Here is a 19254-nt window from a genome sequence, read left to right on the forward strand (position 1 = left end):
ATATCATGCTGAGACAGTTAAAGAAAACTTCTAAACATACGTCCCCATAAGCGCGTAAACATGTGATCACATTCAACATGTTATCAAGAAGCAAATAAAAACATAGAGCATGGAAATATAAGCATGATATGCACCCAAAACCCGTCATCCTAAGGTTTTCGAACCTAGGAGCTCTAATACCACCTATGACGGCCCTAGTTTTGCAACCCTGTGCGTTAGTGATGAACCGAAAGTTGACCCAGTAACAAGTTCGAAATCCGGAAGCGAAACCAAAAACAAGGTCTATAGAGATATCAATCATCCCTAAGACACTCAAGTGACTTTCCATGAAGTCATGAAACTCAAAGAGAATGAAAGCGGAAACAAAGGTCAAAACGGGCAAAATCCATTAACCAAGGGGCAAAATGGTCAATATATAAATGAGAAGGGAGATTTGACTCTAAGCAAGTCAAATGAGGTTTATCCAACCTAAACTAATTATTTCACAACATTCCAAGAGGTTCTAAGAACTTTGGCCAAGAATCCCACAAAACTCTCATTCTGGTTCAAGTAAAATCTAGCACTATCTCACTAAAACATGAATAACTCCCACTGTGATTTGAATCTGATAATGGCATTGGTACAATTGGAAATCTGAGCATGTTTGGATTGGCTTCTGAAACGCAGCTTTTGGCTTTTTGAGCTTAAAAGTTATTTTGAGTAATGTTTGGCTATTTTTTTAAAAGAGTTTTGGGTCTTTGGAAGAGTGTTTTGGAGAAGCTGGTACCCCCTACCTTCTTTAAAACACTCTTCTAAAAAGACACGGGAAGCTAAATTGTTATTTTAATGAAACTTTTTAAATTCCAAGAGTACCCTTTTTATTATTCAATAGAAATATAAAATTCCAAGCGTGTCCCTATATAAGACTCACTTATTTTCTTCCCAAACCCTAGTACACATCAAAGCTCTCGCATGAATTCAGAGACCTCAGGGAAACCAACGTTCCTGCTTATTTAACAACAGTCATCGGCAATTTCATACCAATCACCATCTGATCATGCAACTAAGATTGAAATGGTACCACCTTCATATCTTATGCCACACAAATACTTGATTTTTTATGTTTTTATTTTTTTTTAATTTTTATCTATAAGCTTGTGATTCCATCCAATTAGTTTTGCTGGTTGATAATGAGGGAATGATTTCCTTCAAAGATGGCCAAAACTCTCTCTAACAGGATGAAAATCAAGCAGATCGAATGGTTTAAAGAAAATTTGGGGACTATAGAAGCAACACTTGCCCAGGGGATTTAAATTATAGACGCAAAAAATTATTGGTTAGGGCATGAATGTCAAAAAGAAAAGAAAATTTATATATATATATATATCCTGACTGGTGTTTTTAGATTAATGGGTATAAGTTTTCTTTTGAGTTATGATGAGAATTTCTGTGGTGCTTGTTTCTTACCAATTGCTATTTATCAATCTCTGTACCCTCTGTTATATTTGTGTTGTTAATCTATCTATTCATTTTATTTCCTTTTATATTAATCTTTTATCAAACAATCAGTATGAATAAAGGAATCAATAATAATTTGCATATAATAAACTAGATACAATAAAAATAAAAAAATAAAAAAATTCACTCATGGCGCAGATGAACATTTTAACTGGACTAACCACCCAATTAATTTTTTTCTAAACCTTCTCTATGCAAAAAAAAAAAAAAAAAAAAAAAAAAAAAAAAAAAAAAAAAAAAAAAAAACAGGCAGAGGTCTATTCTTTTATGTGCGAATTTCACATTTATTTTTTGTGATTCACTACATTTACTAGGTATTTTACCACTTAATAATTATTCATTGGTTATTTTAAATTAGATGGCAACGAGTAAAAAAAAAAAAGATAGAACAAAATTAAGGATTATGTACCCAATCAAGAAATAGAATGATTTATTTATATGGTATTTAAGAAATAGTTGTTCACTCCATTTAAGGATAAAATAGGTATTTTAATAGGAGAAGAGCTTCAATAATGTTTATCCAAACATAGTATAGAATTGTTATAATATAAAAAGCTATTTTAAAATACATGTTTCAAACATGATTACAAGTTAAATGGAAGTGATAACTTCTGCTTTTCTTTTCTTTTGTGTAAAAATAGTAACAGAAGTTATGCCAAACGAGCCCTTAGATTTACTCCCATGGGAGCTGCTAGAGTTTCCATGACAATGGTAATTAATTCAACCCCTTGACCCTTTATCACCAATGCCCGTGTAGAAGTCCCAACTGCAACTAATAAGCTCACACTGCACAATTCACATCATTGTCCATGTTGTGATTATAACTTTAGATGAAGTAAGTAACATAGGAAGTGTTAAAAGTGTTCCACTCCATTTTCATACCAGTCGACTTTTGTAATTAAAGATCTAGTATATTAATTTAAAGTGGATTTCATAGTTTATTTTCCTCTTAAGTGTAAAACAATCAACTTATATATATATATATATATATATATATATATATATATGTATACAACAATTTTACATGCTATCATCTGGCATCTGTTTTCCCTCTAGCTCCTTTTCTAATCAGCCATGCCTACTGTCTTCGTAGCGTCGAGTATAAGTAAAATAAATTAATTAGGGGCCATCTACATACGTATACATATGTGTATGCAAGTGCAACTGTGGATAGAGGTGTAACTTGGGTTGGGCAACCCAAACCCAACACGAGCTTGTCCGATTTTTTATAAGTTTGGTCGATTATTTTTAAAATAGGGTTGGGTCTAGGTTGAAAAATCTCAACCGAATTTAATTAGGGTTGGGCTTGGATTGAGGTACTAGCAATCCGAACAAACTCGAATCCGAATTCTAATATTATTTTTATATATATTTTTTAATTTTAAATACATTATATATAATATTTAAACTACAATTACTTTTTTTTCTTTTCAGCTTCGTTTGTTAAATCTTAACTTATTGTATGTTAACATTTAAGATAATTAATTTTCTAAGAATTTGTTTGTAATTTATTCAAAATTTATAAAATGTCTTTAAACTTTTTTTTTTTTTTTTTTTTTAAGAGTAATTTAATCTAAAACTAATTCAAGATCATATTAAATTTTTTATGTAACGATTAGCTATATGTAACTCGAATTCACCCCAATTTTTAACACGGAATTTAAACCCAAGTTGCAAACCCGAATTTAAAAATATAAAAGGTAGGGGTGGCAATATTTGACACGACACGCTAACACGACACGAGATAAGCGGGTTAGGGTTTGGGCTAATCGTGTTCGTGTCATAATCGTGTCGACACGGATTGACCCGCTAACTAAACGTGTTGTGTTCGTATTTGACCCTGTAAACACAATTATGACACGATTAACCCGATTAACTAAATGTATCAGATAAACGTGTCGTGTTCGTGTAAAAAATGACTCATTTAGCAAAATATGTCGTATTCATGTTGAAAATGACTTAAATGTGTCTTTTCGTGTTGTGTCAATTCTTGACCCATTTATTAAATAGGTTATGCATGTCGTGTCGTGTTACACGTATTATAATCGTGTCGTATTCATGTCAAGGGTATTAGACACGATTAATAATCGTGTCGTGTTCGTGTCAACCCTAATCGTATCCATGTCGTAATCGTGTCGACACGAACACGACACGCCAACACGAATTGTCACCCCTAATAAAAGGATGAGTTGGTCTTAGGTTGAGTAGTTAGAGTTGAAGATAGGGTTGGGTTGGGCTTGGATTTAGCATTTCATATGTTGGATAAGGCTCAAGTTATGCCTCAAACCCACCTCACCCGCCCGAGTTGCAGCCCTCACTATGGAAGCCTGCAAGGAGTCTAATAATTTGCAGAATATAGATATTGAATAAAGACAATATATATTTTAGGAAAGGCACAAAATTATCACACTAACGATATAACAAATTACCAAAAATATATAATATCATTGTCCAACTTTATTTTCTGAACCTTATTGTAATAGTGATCCTTTTTTCCATCCACAGCTTATGCAACCCATTGCTCGTTCTGTCAGCTTCCACCTAAATTGCCTCTGCTTCAACTGAATTTAAACCTTTTGGCAAAAAAAAAAAAAAATGAATTTGAACCCCTTTGATGTGGTTTTTCATGTACATTAAAATGCATTGACTAAAGTTTAAACCGAGTTAGGGGTGTAACTTGGGCTTGCCCAACCTAGCCCAAACCGAACCCGACCTTAACCCGGCTTTGTGTTGTGTTGGGCTCAGCCCGTGATAACCCAAGTTTGGGCTCGACCCATGAAACCCAGCCTAAATAGTTTCGGGTCGAGTGGGTCGTTCGGGTTAACCCGTTTTTCTTCCCCCTACCCCCTACACAAAAAATTAAAATACCCAATTCGGATTGGACGGGTTGGGCTCGGGTTAGAACTATTCTAACCTGAGGCCAACCCGAATTGGGCACGGCTAAACATTCTTCAGCCTGAACCCAACCCCAAGTTCAAAAATTGGGAGCCCAACCCAAAATATTTTGGGTTGGGTTCGGGTTGGGCTGGGCTAGCCCGCCCAATATGCACCCCTAAACCTAGTACATCTGGGTGTGTTTTCATGTGGAGATATATATTCATGTCTGTGTATGTGTTTACAGGTAGAGTGACTAATATTTTACTAGGAAAATTATCCTAACAATTCATGACCTGTGTTGTTTACCATCATACAATTGATGTTCTTTGATGCATTATAGCTTTTGACTCTTTTGAGGTAGTGTCATTACAGTTGTTTTGACTCTTTTGGAAGTCTTGTGATTGGGACTCCATTTTTTCTCTTAAAACTAATATTTTACTCACAAATAAGAATCTTCTTAAAAATCGTGAAAATAACATTTTCAAATTTAAAATACAAAGCATGAATTTTTTTTTTTTTTTCAATGATTATAATTGATCCGTTAACATATCATGTATTTTATAATTTTAGACGGCTCAGTCTAACAAGAGAGTTCAAATAGCAAAATTCAATAATAGTAAAAAATATAACACTATTTGTAAGTACCTAGTACAGGGGTTCAAAATCATAATCAAGTAACAAATGGTAAGGTATAACTTGCAACATAGTAGAATCCGAGGTGGATTGAGAGAGGTGGAAGCCCGGACAAACTCGAGAGAGATAAAAAGAGGATGACAGTGTACAAAAACACCATTGACTCCCTTGATAAAGGTGTGAAGTGTGGGAAAATATGGATCTGACAGAGAGCCTAAAGCTCTCTCAATGAGGGAGGTCATTTCCTCCCTCATTTTGTCTACCTCTTTCTTAGCCTTAGGTCACATCTTTTTATAGGCCAAGTAAGAGTGGGTGATGTCATCGATGACATCACGTGTAGGTCAATTAACAAAATAATTAAAAGAGATTAATTTCTAAAATAATTATAAAGCAATACTAAATAAGATGGGATTAAAAGCTCGGAGTCAAAATGGTATTTCTCTCTAAACAAGTGAGGCCGAATTCGAAGTATGCTGATGTCATGGTAACTTCGATCGTTGACCAGGTTATGTGGGCCATCGTTACTGATGTGACGTAACTCTTTGACCATTTGACAGAGCTGTGTGGGCCATTGTTGATGATGTTGTGTTTGCCATGTGGACTTGAGGGTATAACACCCACACTATTCTAAATTACACAAGTTTTAAATTATAGTACTATTATCTATGAATTACAATATTATAGATATTATTGGATATAACAGTAAAAATAATTTAAAACTTTATTTTTCATTCTCTCTATTATTCTTTTGTCTTCCATCCAATCAAACAAAAATAATGAAATACGCAATCTCTTCCTTAGAAATGTCTTATCCTTCATTTCTTTTCTACCTTCTATCTAAATTTTTTTCTTTCTTACTGATGAAGCATTAAAAAAATATATAAAATTATGTTTAATAAAATGATTATGCTTTTTACTTTAAAAAAAAAAAAAAATGCTTTCATACACCAAGGCCTAAATAAAATAGGCCACCCAATGGGCTAAAACATCATTAGTTAAAAAAAAAAAAAAAAAAAAAACCTTCAAAAGGGAAGGCCCAAGTCAAACAAACCCAAAATGTGTTAGCATTGGCCCACCCATTAATGGTTTCAGCGAAGCAATGGTTTCAGCGAAGGGACACTGACATCCCTTGATGGAGAACAGCCGAAGCCGAATTGAATCTACGATGGAGATCAATGTTTTCAGAGGAGGAGCTGATTTATCTCTGAATATTTGATTATTGAACTCCTTCCATAGATGATACACAAAGCTAACCAAGGTAAGCTTCCAATTTAAGACTGGACTATTTTTCAATTTGTTTTCAATTCCAAGATGCCCAAATCAGAAAGTTTTTCTAGCTATTAGGGTTTGTAAACATTTTAATGATAACATACTCGCACAAATTGAAATAGAGTAGAGAAAATAAGATTAATTCTTCTAAGTGATCATATGAAAAGAATATAATTAGTAGCATACTTGCATTTATAAAATTGATATAACAAAATCTTCAATCAAACCAACACGCATGTGGCCTAACGGTACGAAGTTCCTACTTTTCAAAGAAAGATCAAGGGTTCGAACTTCAGTAGAGGCAGCGTGTGTGAGTACCAATTAGGAAAAAAATAAATAAATAAATCTTCAATCAACAGTTAAATTCGTGAAAAAGGATAATTTGAATATGAAGGTAAAGAATAAAGAAGAACAAACATAATGCATCTAATAATTCATGTTGTTGGGAAGAAAGTTTTTCCGGATTACTATCTTGAGGTTTTAAGTTCGAGTCCTGATTTAAGCAATATATCAATTATTGCGGATAAGTTATAGCCAATTTCCTTGTTTTTAACAATTACAAGTCATTTGTGTTTTCATTAAAATCAATGATATAATTATAACCACCTTTTGCAAAATTCTCACGCTTTCCGCAATATAATGGAGGACTTGGAAACTGATATGGATATATATATCATCTACCGTAGCTATCTTGTACATATACATGTGTATGTATATACAGTTGCAACTTTGCAAGCCCGCAAGGAGTCTTATATAATTCACAAAATATAGATATTGAATCAATGACAATATATATTTTCAGAAAGGCACACGATTATCACACTAACATCATAACAAATTACCAAAAATATATAATATCATTGTCTAGCTCTATTTTCTGAACTTTATTGTAGTAATGATCATTTTTCATAGACTGTTTACGAAAACCCACTGCCCACTCTGTCAGCTTCCACCTGAAACCACTCTGCTTCAACTGAATTTAAACCTTGTGCCAAAAAGGAAAAGAAAAAAAGAATGAATTTCAATCCGTGATGAAGAGAACTACAGAGAATGACAACCATAGTTTTTCATGTATTTAAAATGCAATAAAGTTACTCAGGTCATCTATATGATCCTTCCATATGACTAAAGAAAACACATTTGACTAATTCCTTGGGTAGATTCATTTCACAGCAAGATCTTGAACAAGTTACATAAACAGTTAGAAATAAAACACTAAAACTGACATATATAAGGAAGAAATAATTAATTTAATCATTATTACCACATTATGCTAAGAAAGAATGGTTATATATTCTTGAAGTTCAGATTATAATTGAGAAAACCGTGCAAAGGCCAAGCACTATGCTTGAGAATATTGTTATAACAAATTTCCATTCCCAATTTTCAGTAAGAGAATATCTCAAAAGTTTCATATAGACAAAAACCAAAGAAACAAAAACAAATACCCAAAGTAAATTAAGTAATCATTCATAAGAGCTTTAAATATATAGTGCATTGGCTAAAGTTTAAACTTTCATGCGATGATATATATATATATATATAACACACAGATGTGTGTGGGTGTGTGTCTGTATATGTGTCTATGGAGAGAGAGACTAACCATATTAGAGAGAGAATTATCCTCCCATTTCATCTTTGTGGAACTTTCTCCGCACCCAAGCTGCCTTTACTGCAACTGCCACCAGGTTATTGTAAGTATTCTCCACAAACTAAAACCATGCATACCTCGAAGACTTTTTGAAATGCAAAATGCCACAAATTCCCAAGAAGCCAACCAAGAAACCAGGTCCAATGCTAGCATAGAATGCCAGACGTTCCGACTCATCTTCTTCATCTTTTCTAGACTCAGGAACATGTTGATCATGATGACCATCAGACAAAGTATCACCAGGGCAACTCTTTAAGATTTGCGGTCCACAAAGTTGATTGTTGCCCATATAGATGGATGGATCATTGAGTGTTTGGAGTTGATTTCATGTTAGTATTCGCCCTGACAAGTTGTTGAACGACAAGTTTAAGTAGCTTAAAAAATTCAAAGCAGACAAGCTTGGAGGGATTGAACCAGAAAGTTTGTTTCTGGAAAAATCAAGTGATTCCAAAGCTTTCATGTTTCCAATCTTCTTTGGGATCCTTCCATTGAGATGATTTTTGGATGCATTGAAACTCCTTAAACCAATAAGATTCATTAACTCTTCAGGAATCTCTCCAACTATCTGATTGTTCGAAACATCAATAGATATGAGAAATCAGAGTGTTCTGGTGTATTCAAGTTGTATTCCTTTAATGTAAATTAAAATACTCTCTGTGCATTGCGGATAACGCGGATAACTATTCTTTGTACTATTCTTTGTATATTCTGCATTGAGATCCAAAACCATAGCAGTGAAGTTGGCAAAGCAGCGAGGAATACTTCCAGTTATGTTGTTATGTGACAGGTCTAACACTTGAAGAGCAGAGAGGTGGCAAAGCTGTGGAGAAATATAACTATGGAACCTGTTTGATTAAAGATTGAGAAATTTTAGTCTAGACATTTCTCCAATCCATGAAGGGATAATATCAGTTAATTGATTTTCACCTACATCAAGAATGCTCAGATGTGTCAAATTCTTCAAAGACGAAGGGAGCTTTCCATGAAACATGTTGTTGTGCAAGTGTAAATAACTAAGCTGTCATAGAGAACCCAAAGAACTTGGAATATCACCATCGAGATTGTTATTTTTCAGATCAAACACCACCGGTCGATCCAAGTCCCCCATGCACCAAAGGAGTGTTCCTAATAATTTATTTTTCGAGAGATCCAGTATTTCAAGAGCCATTACCTTGCATATGTAGTTTGGAATTTCACCAGTCAAATTGCTATTTAAGAGACTAAGATATTCAAACTTCATATGAATACTATCATCAATGAGAGGAAAATGTCCTAAAAGTAAGTTATCGGACAAATCTAACTCACTAACATCCGACATGAATGGTGTTAATGGACCCTCAAACTTGTTAGAATTCAAAAATAGATACCTAGTGGTACCATTAGATTCTTAAAACTTGGGCAGTTTTCCACAAATCTGGTTGTTTGATATATCTAGGAGGTTGATATGAGAATATAAATTCTCAAACCAGTCAGGGATGGTATCTGAGATGCTTGCATTAGAAATGAACAACCTTTTAACATGTTTCTGTGTTTGAAGCCGTGGAGGAAATTGGGGTCCCAATTTGCAAGAAGTCATTCTAATAATTTTGAGTTGAAAAGGAAGAACCCATTGGATGCTCATTGTAGACACTGAAATTTTAGTGGGCTTTGGTGTTGACAAATGTACCCATTAAATATAGGCCTAATGTTTAATTAAGTTATTTAATTGGCCCAAGTTTGGTCCACTTAAATTATTTAATTAGCCCAACCCAGATGATTAAATAAAAAGATAATTATTCCTAATAAAATATATTATGAATAATTATTTTTAAGGATAATTATCATAATATAACCGGCCCAGTCCAATTATAATTTTATCCTTATCAAGAGATGACACGTGTCATCATCCTATTAATCCAAAAAGCCTATAAATAGAGGCCTGGAGGAAGGAAGAAGGGAAAAAAAAAAAAAAAATTCAGAGTCCAGAAATCCGAAGACTCAGAAATCCAGAGGGTCCATAAATCCAGAGATTCAGAAATCCAGAAGGTCCAGAAATTCCAAACCTAAAGGCGAAGAATAACAAGCACATCCAAAGTCGTGCCGTTCTTCATCAAATTCAACAAATCATCTCTGAAGACGAAGAGCAACAAACACATCCAAAGACGTGTCGTTCTTCCTCAAATTCAACAAAGGACACAAATTCAGAATTTAAAAGTTCAGAAATTCAGACACAAATTCAGAATTCAGAAGTTCAGAAATTTAAACACAAATTCATAATTCAGAAGTTCAGAAACAAAGGACAAAAATTCAGAATTCAGAAGTCCAGAAATCCAGAAATCTAGAGACTCAGAAGTCAGAGACACAAATTCAAAATCCAAACCCAAAAGCGAAAAACATCAAGCAAATCCAACGACGTGCCGGTCTTCATCAAATTCCACGGTCATCAACAACAAGCACATCCAACGACGTGCCATTCTTTATCAAATTCCACGGTGATTCAAGAATAAGCTCGTGCAGCCCTTGAATCCAACCAACAACAAAAAAGAGATCGAATAAGAAGACCATTCTTTTTGTAAAAGATATCACAAAGGATTGTACTCTAAATATTTCTGATTTAATAAATTATTATTTTGCCCATATTTTGTCTTTATTTGCAGAGAACAAAATTTGTTTGTACAAATTTCTAGCACACCCGGTGGGACATCCTCTGCCTCTCATCTCTTTCTCCTACATCAAATCCTCAACAAATTCATCGTCAGATTCTATGACTTCCAATAAGATTCAGACAAAGAGCAAGAATACCACCAAAGACATCGCGATCATAACGAACAACATCAATACCATCACAAAAGGTGGCAAGAAGGTTGCAACTTCATCAAGTGGTACAAACACCTCTGCAAGTTCAATGATGTGAAGCATGGTCAAATCATCCGTTCCTACCAAAAGACAGCACGATGTGGTGAGAGTCAATTCTTCCAAATCTATCAAAATAACAACTCAAACTCATACCACATTCACCTCACTGGGGACAAGAAGGAAGGTTCCTATAACCTCAAAGGTTACTCCAGTCACAAGTTCAAGTTCCACCGTGCTGGGGGCAAGAAGGAAGGTTCCTACAACCTCAAAGGTTGCTCCGGTCACAAGGTCAAGTTCAAGGATGGTCCACCCAAGGCCAAAGATTTTTTCTGACTCCATCACTATGCCAGTCATGATGATGAGTACTACCTCGTACGAAGAGCAATTGACGACTATGGCTCATGCAATTGAAAGATTGCAACACTCTCTCAAGGAGCAAGATCTGAAAATTGCCTCGCTGTATGACGACAATGCTGAGTCAAGCAAAGGCCAAATTCCTCATTCTAATTCTATGCCAGAGAACACTCCAATTAATAATCAAAATGACGTGTCCGCCAATCCAACAATTGAAGCTGCCTCCATCACCTCACTTTCTGTCTAACAACTTCAAGACATTATAGTGAATCGCATAAGAGAACAATACAATGGCGTTCCTCAAAGTGCTCGCATGTACTCAAAGCCTTACACAAAAAGAATTGACATTTTAAAAATGCCGGTTGGGTATCAACCTCCAAAGCTTCAACAGTTTGACGGAAAAGGCAATCCCAAGCAACATGTTGCACACTTTGTTGAGACTTGCAGCAATGCTGGTACAGACGGAGATCTCCTTGTCAAGCAATTCGTTCGTTCCCTCAAAGGGAATGCATTTGAATGGTATACAAACCTCAAAGCTGGAGGTATTGACAATTGGGAGCAGATGGAACGAGAATTTCTTAACCGTTTCTACAGCACTCGTCATACTGTTAGTATGCTGGAGCTTACAAATACAAAACAAATAAAGAGTGAACCCGTAGTTAACTACATCAATCGTTGGCGAGCTCTAAGTCTTGACTGCAAGGATCGTTTATCTGCAATTTCTGCAATTGAAGCATGTATGCAAAGCATGCGCTGGGAGCTTCTTAACATCTTACAAGGGATTAAGCCTTGCACATTTGAAGAGCTTGTTACTCGAGCCTATGACATGGAGCTTAGCATGGAAAATCATGGTGCTAGGGAAAATGTTCCTGATATATCCGACAACCTTCAAGAAGATGAGATAAGTGAATCTGAAGAAGAAGACAATACACTTCCTAACTCGGATGACGAAATAACTTCATCTTTCATTGTAAGGATCATCTCAAAAGACTTGCATCAAGAAACACACCATGCTACAACAATGACTTCAACCGAAAGTACAAAATCACAGGGGGCATTAAGTCAAGGAAACGAAGAAAAAAATCCTTAAAGTGACGACGAGATAGCTCGTGCCCTCCAGTATAAGCTTAGATTGTCATCTGATTCTTGCAAAGTTGAAGAAAAATTATTAAAGTTAAAGTACTCCCAGATACGAGCCTAAACTGTCAAAAACACTCATTGACATGAGTTTAAACTGTCTACCTGGAAAAAAAAAAAAAAAAAAAAAAAAAAAAAAAAAAAAATCAAGCACTCCTTGACACGAGTTTAAACTGTCTACCTAAAAAAAAAAAAAAAAAAGAATCAAGAACTCCTTGATACGAGATTAAACTGTCTCCTAAAAAAAAAAAAAAAATTGATACTCCTTGACATGAGTTTAAACTGTCTACCTGAAAAAAATCAAGAATTCCTTGATACGAGTTTAAACTGCTTACCTGGAACAAAAAAAAAAAAAAAAAAAAAAAAAAAAAAAAACACACACCCCTTGGCATGAGTATAAATTGTCCGCCTAAAGAAAAAAAAAAAACTCTTTAACATGAGTATAAACTGTCTGCTAAAAAAAAAAAAAATTATGAACTACATGATGACTTGATCCCTGTTTAGGGTATGTAGGCATTTTGGAAGTATGTTCCAAGTTCAGTCAACCTAAAAAAAAAAGGACAAAGTGTGCTCATCGTATGATATCAAAAGTGTTCATCGCACCTGTCAACTTGGCATACCACCAAAATGTAGTTGCAAAGAAAATTTTGGTCCCTCGCCATAATTGTAGCTACAAAAGAAATTTTGATCCGGCAAAGTGTAGTTGCGAAGAAATAAATTGGTTCGTCGCCAGACTATAGGTGCCAAGAAAAATTCTGCTCGCCGCCGAAGTATTGCTAGAAAAGATTTTCGTTGAACTATCGTTGAAGGAAAAAATTTCGTTATCAAGGTATGGCTGGAAGAAAAAAATAAAATTAACTTGCCGCCAATGCATCACTGAAGAATCCAGGTCATCGCCAAAGTGTTGCTGCAACAAAATTTTGACTCATCGTCGAACAAAAAAATTTGCTTGCCGCCGAGGTGCTACTGAAAGAGAAATTTGATTTTCTGTTGAGGTATTGCGTCAAGAAAAAAATTCACGGCGTCGCCAAGATATTGCTGAAGTAAAAACAAATCACCACACAGAGGCATAGGCATGCAAGCTTTGTCTGTTACATCCTTACAACATCTGCAACATAGCTCTATCTTTGAGACAGATATGCACAAGCACACTTGCGTAACTCAGTAACTTCATGTCAAGTGACTACTGGTGTCTGGTGCATAAGTAAAACTTATACACTGAGTCAGATCTTTTGGTGGAGCTTCGGCTTGAAATCATCATCAAAACTGATAATGCTAATGATGCTGGTGGTATGACCTCTCGGAGTATGGTCTCGCTCTATCAATGGCAGCTAGATGATCTATGGCTGATGAAGATGTTCTGGCGATGGCTAACAATGCTAGTGGTATGACCTCTTGGAGTTTGTTCTTACTCTCTGAATGGTTGTTGTCTGATTTGTGGCTAATGAAGACTATATCTGTCGTTACTCTCTGGATTGATTTATGACTGTTGAAGACACTGTCTGTGCTGGTCGAATGACCTCTCGGAGTATGGTCTCGCTTTATCAATGGCTTCTGGATGATCTATGGCTGATGAAGACGCTCTGGCAACAGGTGTTGATAACGTTGTCTGAGCTGTTGGTAAAGCCTCCCTGCACCTATATATCTCATTGCTCTCCGAGTTGATTCATGGTTGCTAACGACACTGTCTGTGCTAATGGCATGACCTCTCAGAGTCTGTTCTCGCTCCAAAACGGTGATAGTATAGGGTTTGAAATTCTTGAAAAACACCATGGTTGACTAGCACCTAAAAAACAAAAACAAAAAAACAAAAAAAAAGTGTGGAATGGCAGCATGGAAGATTTTGGTACCAAAAGAACAATGGGTCCTCACGGACTAGTTGCGTTCCGAAGAAACAATGGGTCCTTACGGACTAGATGTGTTTCGAAGGAACAATGGGTTCTTACGAAAAAGTTGCGTTCCGAATGAACAATGGGTCCTTACTGACTAGATGCGTTTCGAAGGAACAATGGGTCCTTACGGATTAGATGCGTTCCGAAGGAACAATGGGTCCTTACGGACTAATTGCGTTCCGAAGGAACAATAAGTCCTTACAGACAAGATGCATTCCAAAGGAACAATGGGTCCTTACGGACTAGTTGCGTTCCGAAGGAACAATGGGTCCTTACGGACTAGACGCATTCTGAAGGAACAATGGGTCCCAGAGGGACTAAAAGCATGAAAAAAAACAGGAAAGTAAAAAAAAAAAAAAAAAAAAAAAAAAACATACCAATTATTTGTGTTCAAGTAGAGGCAGCAATCCAACACAGTCTTCAAAAGTTGTGATCTGACAAGTCTTCAGAGATTATTGGAATTAATGTCAAACCCTACAATATTGAGGGTATATATAGGCAACAAGATACCTCCAAGTTGTATTGGGATTTGTACAATTCAATTCAAATAGGAAAGTCAAATTCCAATCCAAAAATAAATAAATAAATAAATAAATAAGGAAAGTTGGATACTTCAAATCCCATTTGAAAAAGGAGACAAATCTTGTCAAACTTGGGACTCGAAGTGGGGGCAATTTGTAAACACTGAAATTTTAGTGGGCTTTGGTGTTGACAAATGGACCTATTAAATATGGGCCTAATGTTTAATTAAGTTATTTAATTGGCCCAAGTTTGGTCCACTTAAATTATTTAATTAGCTCAGCCCAAATGGTTAAATAAAAAGATAATTATTCCTAATAAAATATATTATGAATAATTATTTTTAAGGATAATTATCATAATATAACCGGCCCAGCCCAGTTATAATTTTATCCTTATTAGGAGAGACACGTGTCATCATCCTATCAATCCAAGAAGCCTATAAATAGACGCTTGAATGAAGGGAGAAGGGGAAAAAAAAATTAGAGTCCAGAAATCCAAAGACTCAGAAATCCAAAGAGTCCATAAATCCAGAGATTCAGAAATCCAAAAGGTCCAGAAATTCCAAACTTGAAGGCGAAGAACAACAAGCATATCCAAAGTCGTGCCGTTCTTCATCAAATTCAACAAATCATCTCTGAAGACGAAGAACAACAAACACATCCAAAGACGTGCCGTTCTTCCTCAAATTTAACAAAGGATACAAATTCAGAATTCAGAAGTTCAGAAATTCAAACACAAATTCAGAATTCAGAAGTTCAGAAATTCAAACACAAATTCAGAATTCAGAAGTCCAGAAATCCAGAAATCCAGAGATTCAGAAGTCAGAGACGCAAATTCAGAATTCAAACCCAAAAGCGAAGAACATCAAGCAAATCCAACGATGTACCGTTCTTTATCAAATTCTACGGTGATCAACAACAAGCACATCCAACAACGTGCCGTTCTTTATCAAATTCCACGGTGATTCAAGAACAAGCTCGTGCAGCCCTTGGATCTAACCAACAACAAAAAGGAGATCAAATCAGAGGACCATTCTTTTTGTAAAAGATATCACAAAGGATTGTACTCCAAATATTTTTGATTTAATAAATTATTATTTTGCCTATATTTTGTCTTTATTTGTAGGGAACAAAATTTGTGTGTACACTCACATTCACCACAATTAACAAGTTCCAAGAAGACATGTCCAACGTTTCTAACCTAGTGAGTTTGGCAAAGTGAAGTTCAGATACCATACCTTCCAACGAATTGTTAGAGACATCTAACGACCCTAGCCTTGAAAGTTGTCCAAGACTCGAGGGAATGCTCCCATTCAACTGATTATCAGAAACAGATAACCATCTTAATGATGAGAGTCTTCCAAGTGATGCGGGGATTAGACCACTAAATAAATTGTCAGGGATATCTAACCCCTCTAGCATCTTAAACTCTCCCAATTGATTTGGCAAAAAACCTGTGAACTTATTTGATCCAAGGTTTAACCCCTTCAAACTTTTTTGGAGGCAAGTAGATGTATTTCTTAGGAAAAATGGTACCTCTCCAGTGAACAAGTTAGAAGACAAATTGAAACTGCGCAGGCTGCAGAGATTCCTTATGGTGATTGGTATTTCACCTTGTAAATTGTTATGAGAGAGGTCAAGGACAGTAAGTTGTGTAAGATTGCCTATCTCACTTGGGAGTGAATGTTCAAAACTATTCTCAGAGAGATCAAGGACTGTAAGAGAATTCAAGTTCCAAAGGCAAGGAAGAAGTGGACCTTGGTAACTTGCAAGACCGAGTACCAAATGAACAAGGTTGCTCATTTTACACCAGCAACTAGGCATTGGGGAGTATGAACCATCAAAGTCATTAAGGTCAAGAAAAGTGAGAGATGACAGCCTTCCAAGACTATCGGGAATTGGACCTTGTAAAGAGTTTAAGCCAAGATTGAGATGTTGCAAGTTGGAGAGGTTGCCAAATTGGCGGGGAATTTGCCCCTCAAAACCCGAATTGGAGAGGTCAAGATATCTCAGGTTCTTAAGGGAGCCTAGGAATTCTAGAATTTGGGTTCCTGAAAAATAATTATTGCTCAAGTCGATGTAATGCAAATGCCTCAGATTGAGAATAGGACTTATCTCACCTTGCAAACTGGCTCTATTATATAAATCTCTCGCAGTGACATTGCTGTCAGTGAAGAACATCCCAAGGTCGAACGAAAATGGATTGTGTAGATCAAGCTCCACGACTGTGTGTCTCCTCTTGCTGCAACCCACTCCCGTCCACGTACAACAGTATTCTCCAACCCATGATGATAGACGATTTGATTCGTCAACGAGAGATTCCCTGAACTTGAGAAGAGCTTTAAGCTCACCCTTTGTGCAGCTTACATTTGACTGATCTCTATTGATTTGCAACCCAATACCAACTCCTAATTCTATGAAAACAAGAGCAAATAGGAACATTCTAACTCGTGTTCCCATAGCTTCTTGCAAGCAAAGTAGGCTAGTAGAAATGTAGAAGAAGATTGAGTTAAGAGTGCAGCTTCAAAAAATGATTTAGTAGTGTAACAAATTTTTCTTTGTAATTCTTCCTCAATTCTTGACTTGTGAAGTCTGAGCCAAAGTCATGAATTGCCATTTTTTTCTTTCTTGCGTAGAGTTTGGTTGCGTGCAACGACCGTTTCGTGTTAATGGGGCCTGCAACTACTATTCAGGTCTATATTGCTAGCATAGTTGTTGAAATTTAGAAAAAGGTTTGAAATTGATGACAGGAGTTTTGATTCTGCATTTATTTCATTGATTGCAACATCACACTTCTAAGAGCCATTAGATCTCCATCAGACTAATTCAACCCACAAGTATTTTTCCTTTATGCTCGGTTTGGTATTTACTTGACACCTTTCAAAAACAGTTTTTTTTATCTTCTTCTAGATCTTCCCTTCAATAAATACTAAGGATACAAAAAAAAATATTGTAATTCAGTTCAACAAAACATTTTTAGTTAATTATTAGGGATGTGAATCCCGTTTTCTTATTCTTCATTGTCTGATGTCATAATCTGTGTAACAATTGCATACTGCGGAGTAGTTTATATCATGCATTTTTTTTTTTTCCAGAAAAAAATATCACACTATACCAATCTATGTTAGTTTTTGTCTTTTCCTTTTCCTAACATTATTGCACCACATTATCCACAGGAAAAAAAAAAAACATTATTTCACCAAATTGGCATTTATATACATTATATTTTCATTTATGAATAATTTGTTTCATATAAAGATTAACGTCTATGCGTTGTGGCAGAAGAAGCTTCTTTGCTTTTTTGCTTGGTGGTTTGGTGGCTGGGTGTGGCTTTGGCCTTGTTTTGTTTCTCTGGAGTTGATCTTTTGACGACTCTATGTGTATTTCCCTCTTTTCTTTATAAAATTTATTGAACGTTATTATATATTTATTGTCTAACTTTATTTTCTGAACTTTATTGCAATAGTGATCTTTTTTCATCCTCGGCTTATGCAAACCCAGTGCTCCTTCTGTCAGCTTCAACCTGAATCTCCTCTGCTTTAACTCCTGCCAAAAAGGAAAAGGAAAAAGAATGAATTTGAACCCTTTTGATGTGGTTTTTCATGTACATTAAAATGCATTGACTAAAGTTTAAACCGAGTATATTTGGGTGTGTATTCACGAGATGATATATATTCGTGTGTGTGTGTGTTTACGGGTAGAGTGACTAACCATTTACAGGGAAAATTTTGAAAGAGAGATTAGATGACCTAGAAAATGAAACGTATATGATTTTCTAGTCTCTTCTTTCCCTCCTAAACCCAACCATCTTCTCTCTCTCTCTCTCTCTCTCTCTCTATATATATATATATATATATTATTGTTCTATAAACCCAACCATCATAAATTAACAATTTATATTGTACTAAAAGTTGTTTGGTCTCTTCAGGTACCATTTTTTTCATTATAGAGTGTTGTTTACCATCAAACAATTGCATTATAGGTTTTGAGGTAGTGCCATTATAATTGTTTTTACCATTATTTCATGATAATGTTACCTACAGGACTCCTTATTTGTACTTTATGTGACAATGTTACAGTTCTCTAAGTGTTTGTATTTGTGTGTGTTTGTGTGTTTTTATTATATTTTTTAGGTTAAAGTACAGCCACATCCCCTGAGGTTTGACAAAAGGACATTCAGATAAAATTTACCTGTTTTTTTGAACAAAGACACCCCCTAAAGGTTCAAAAATGGACAAAAACACCCATTTATATAAAAAATTGACCATATTACCCTTTGACCGTTTAGGAGACTTTTTTAATTTTACAATTTAATAAATTGGACCAATCTACCCTCATGAATAATTTATGCATAAAAAAAAAAAAAAAAAAAAAAAAAGTAAAAAAAAAAACTTTATATTGTTTACTTTTTTTTTTTTTTACTTTATAAATGTCCCAACTTCTTAAAAATGTAGACGTCTAAAATGATTTTTTGATTCAATACATATATTTCAAATAAATTATATTTTGTTATTACTTCTTTTCTTTTTCTTTTTTATTTTTAAATTAAGATCCTTAATTCTTTCATTCAAAAAAATAAAACCAATCT

The 19254-nt window shown here is 35.2% G+C and overlaps 1 protein-coding gene across 2 annotated transcripts; it reads right to left on the reverse strand.

The window, feature by feature from the left end:
• Positions 1-6957: 6957 nt before the first annotated feature.
• On the reverse strand, positions 6958-17227 carry LOC132310178 (receptor-like protein EIX1). Of its 2 annotated transcripts, XR_009482566.1 has the most exons (3): positions 16787-17227; positions 7880-7954; positions 6958-7261 (listed from the first exon to the last, which is right to left on the reverse strand). XR_009482566.1 is itself a non-coding variant. In XM_059808393.1 (2 exons), exons 1-2 carry the CDS (start codon positions 17124-17126, stop codon positions 15633-15635), a joined length of 369 nt encoding a protein of 122 aa, XP_059664376.1. In that variant the 5' UTR covers positions 17127-17227; the 3' UTR covers positions 15174-15632. The 2 variants fall into 2 exon arrangements, 1 of the variants encoding a protein (XP_059664376.1); XM_059808393.1 differs by lacking the exons at positions 6958-7261; positions 7880-7954 and adding an exon at positions 15174-15661.
• Between the last annotated feature and the right edge of the window lie 2027 nt (positions 17228-19254).

This window comes from Cornus florida, unplaced genomic scaffold, assembly GCF_030987335.1.
Source record: "Cornus florida cultivar Cherokee Brave unplaced genomic scaffold, ASM3098733v1 CherokeeBrave_3.0.0_Hap2_Chr05, whole genome shotgun sequence".
Lineage (NCBI taxonomy): Eukaryota > Viridiplantae > Streptophyta > Magnoliopsida > Cornales > Cornaceae > Cornus > Cornus florida.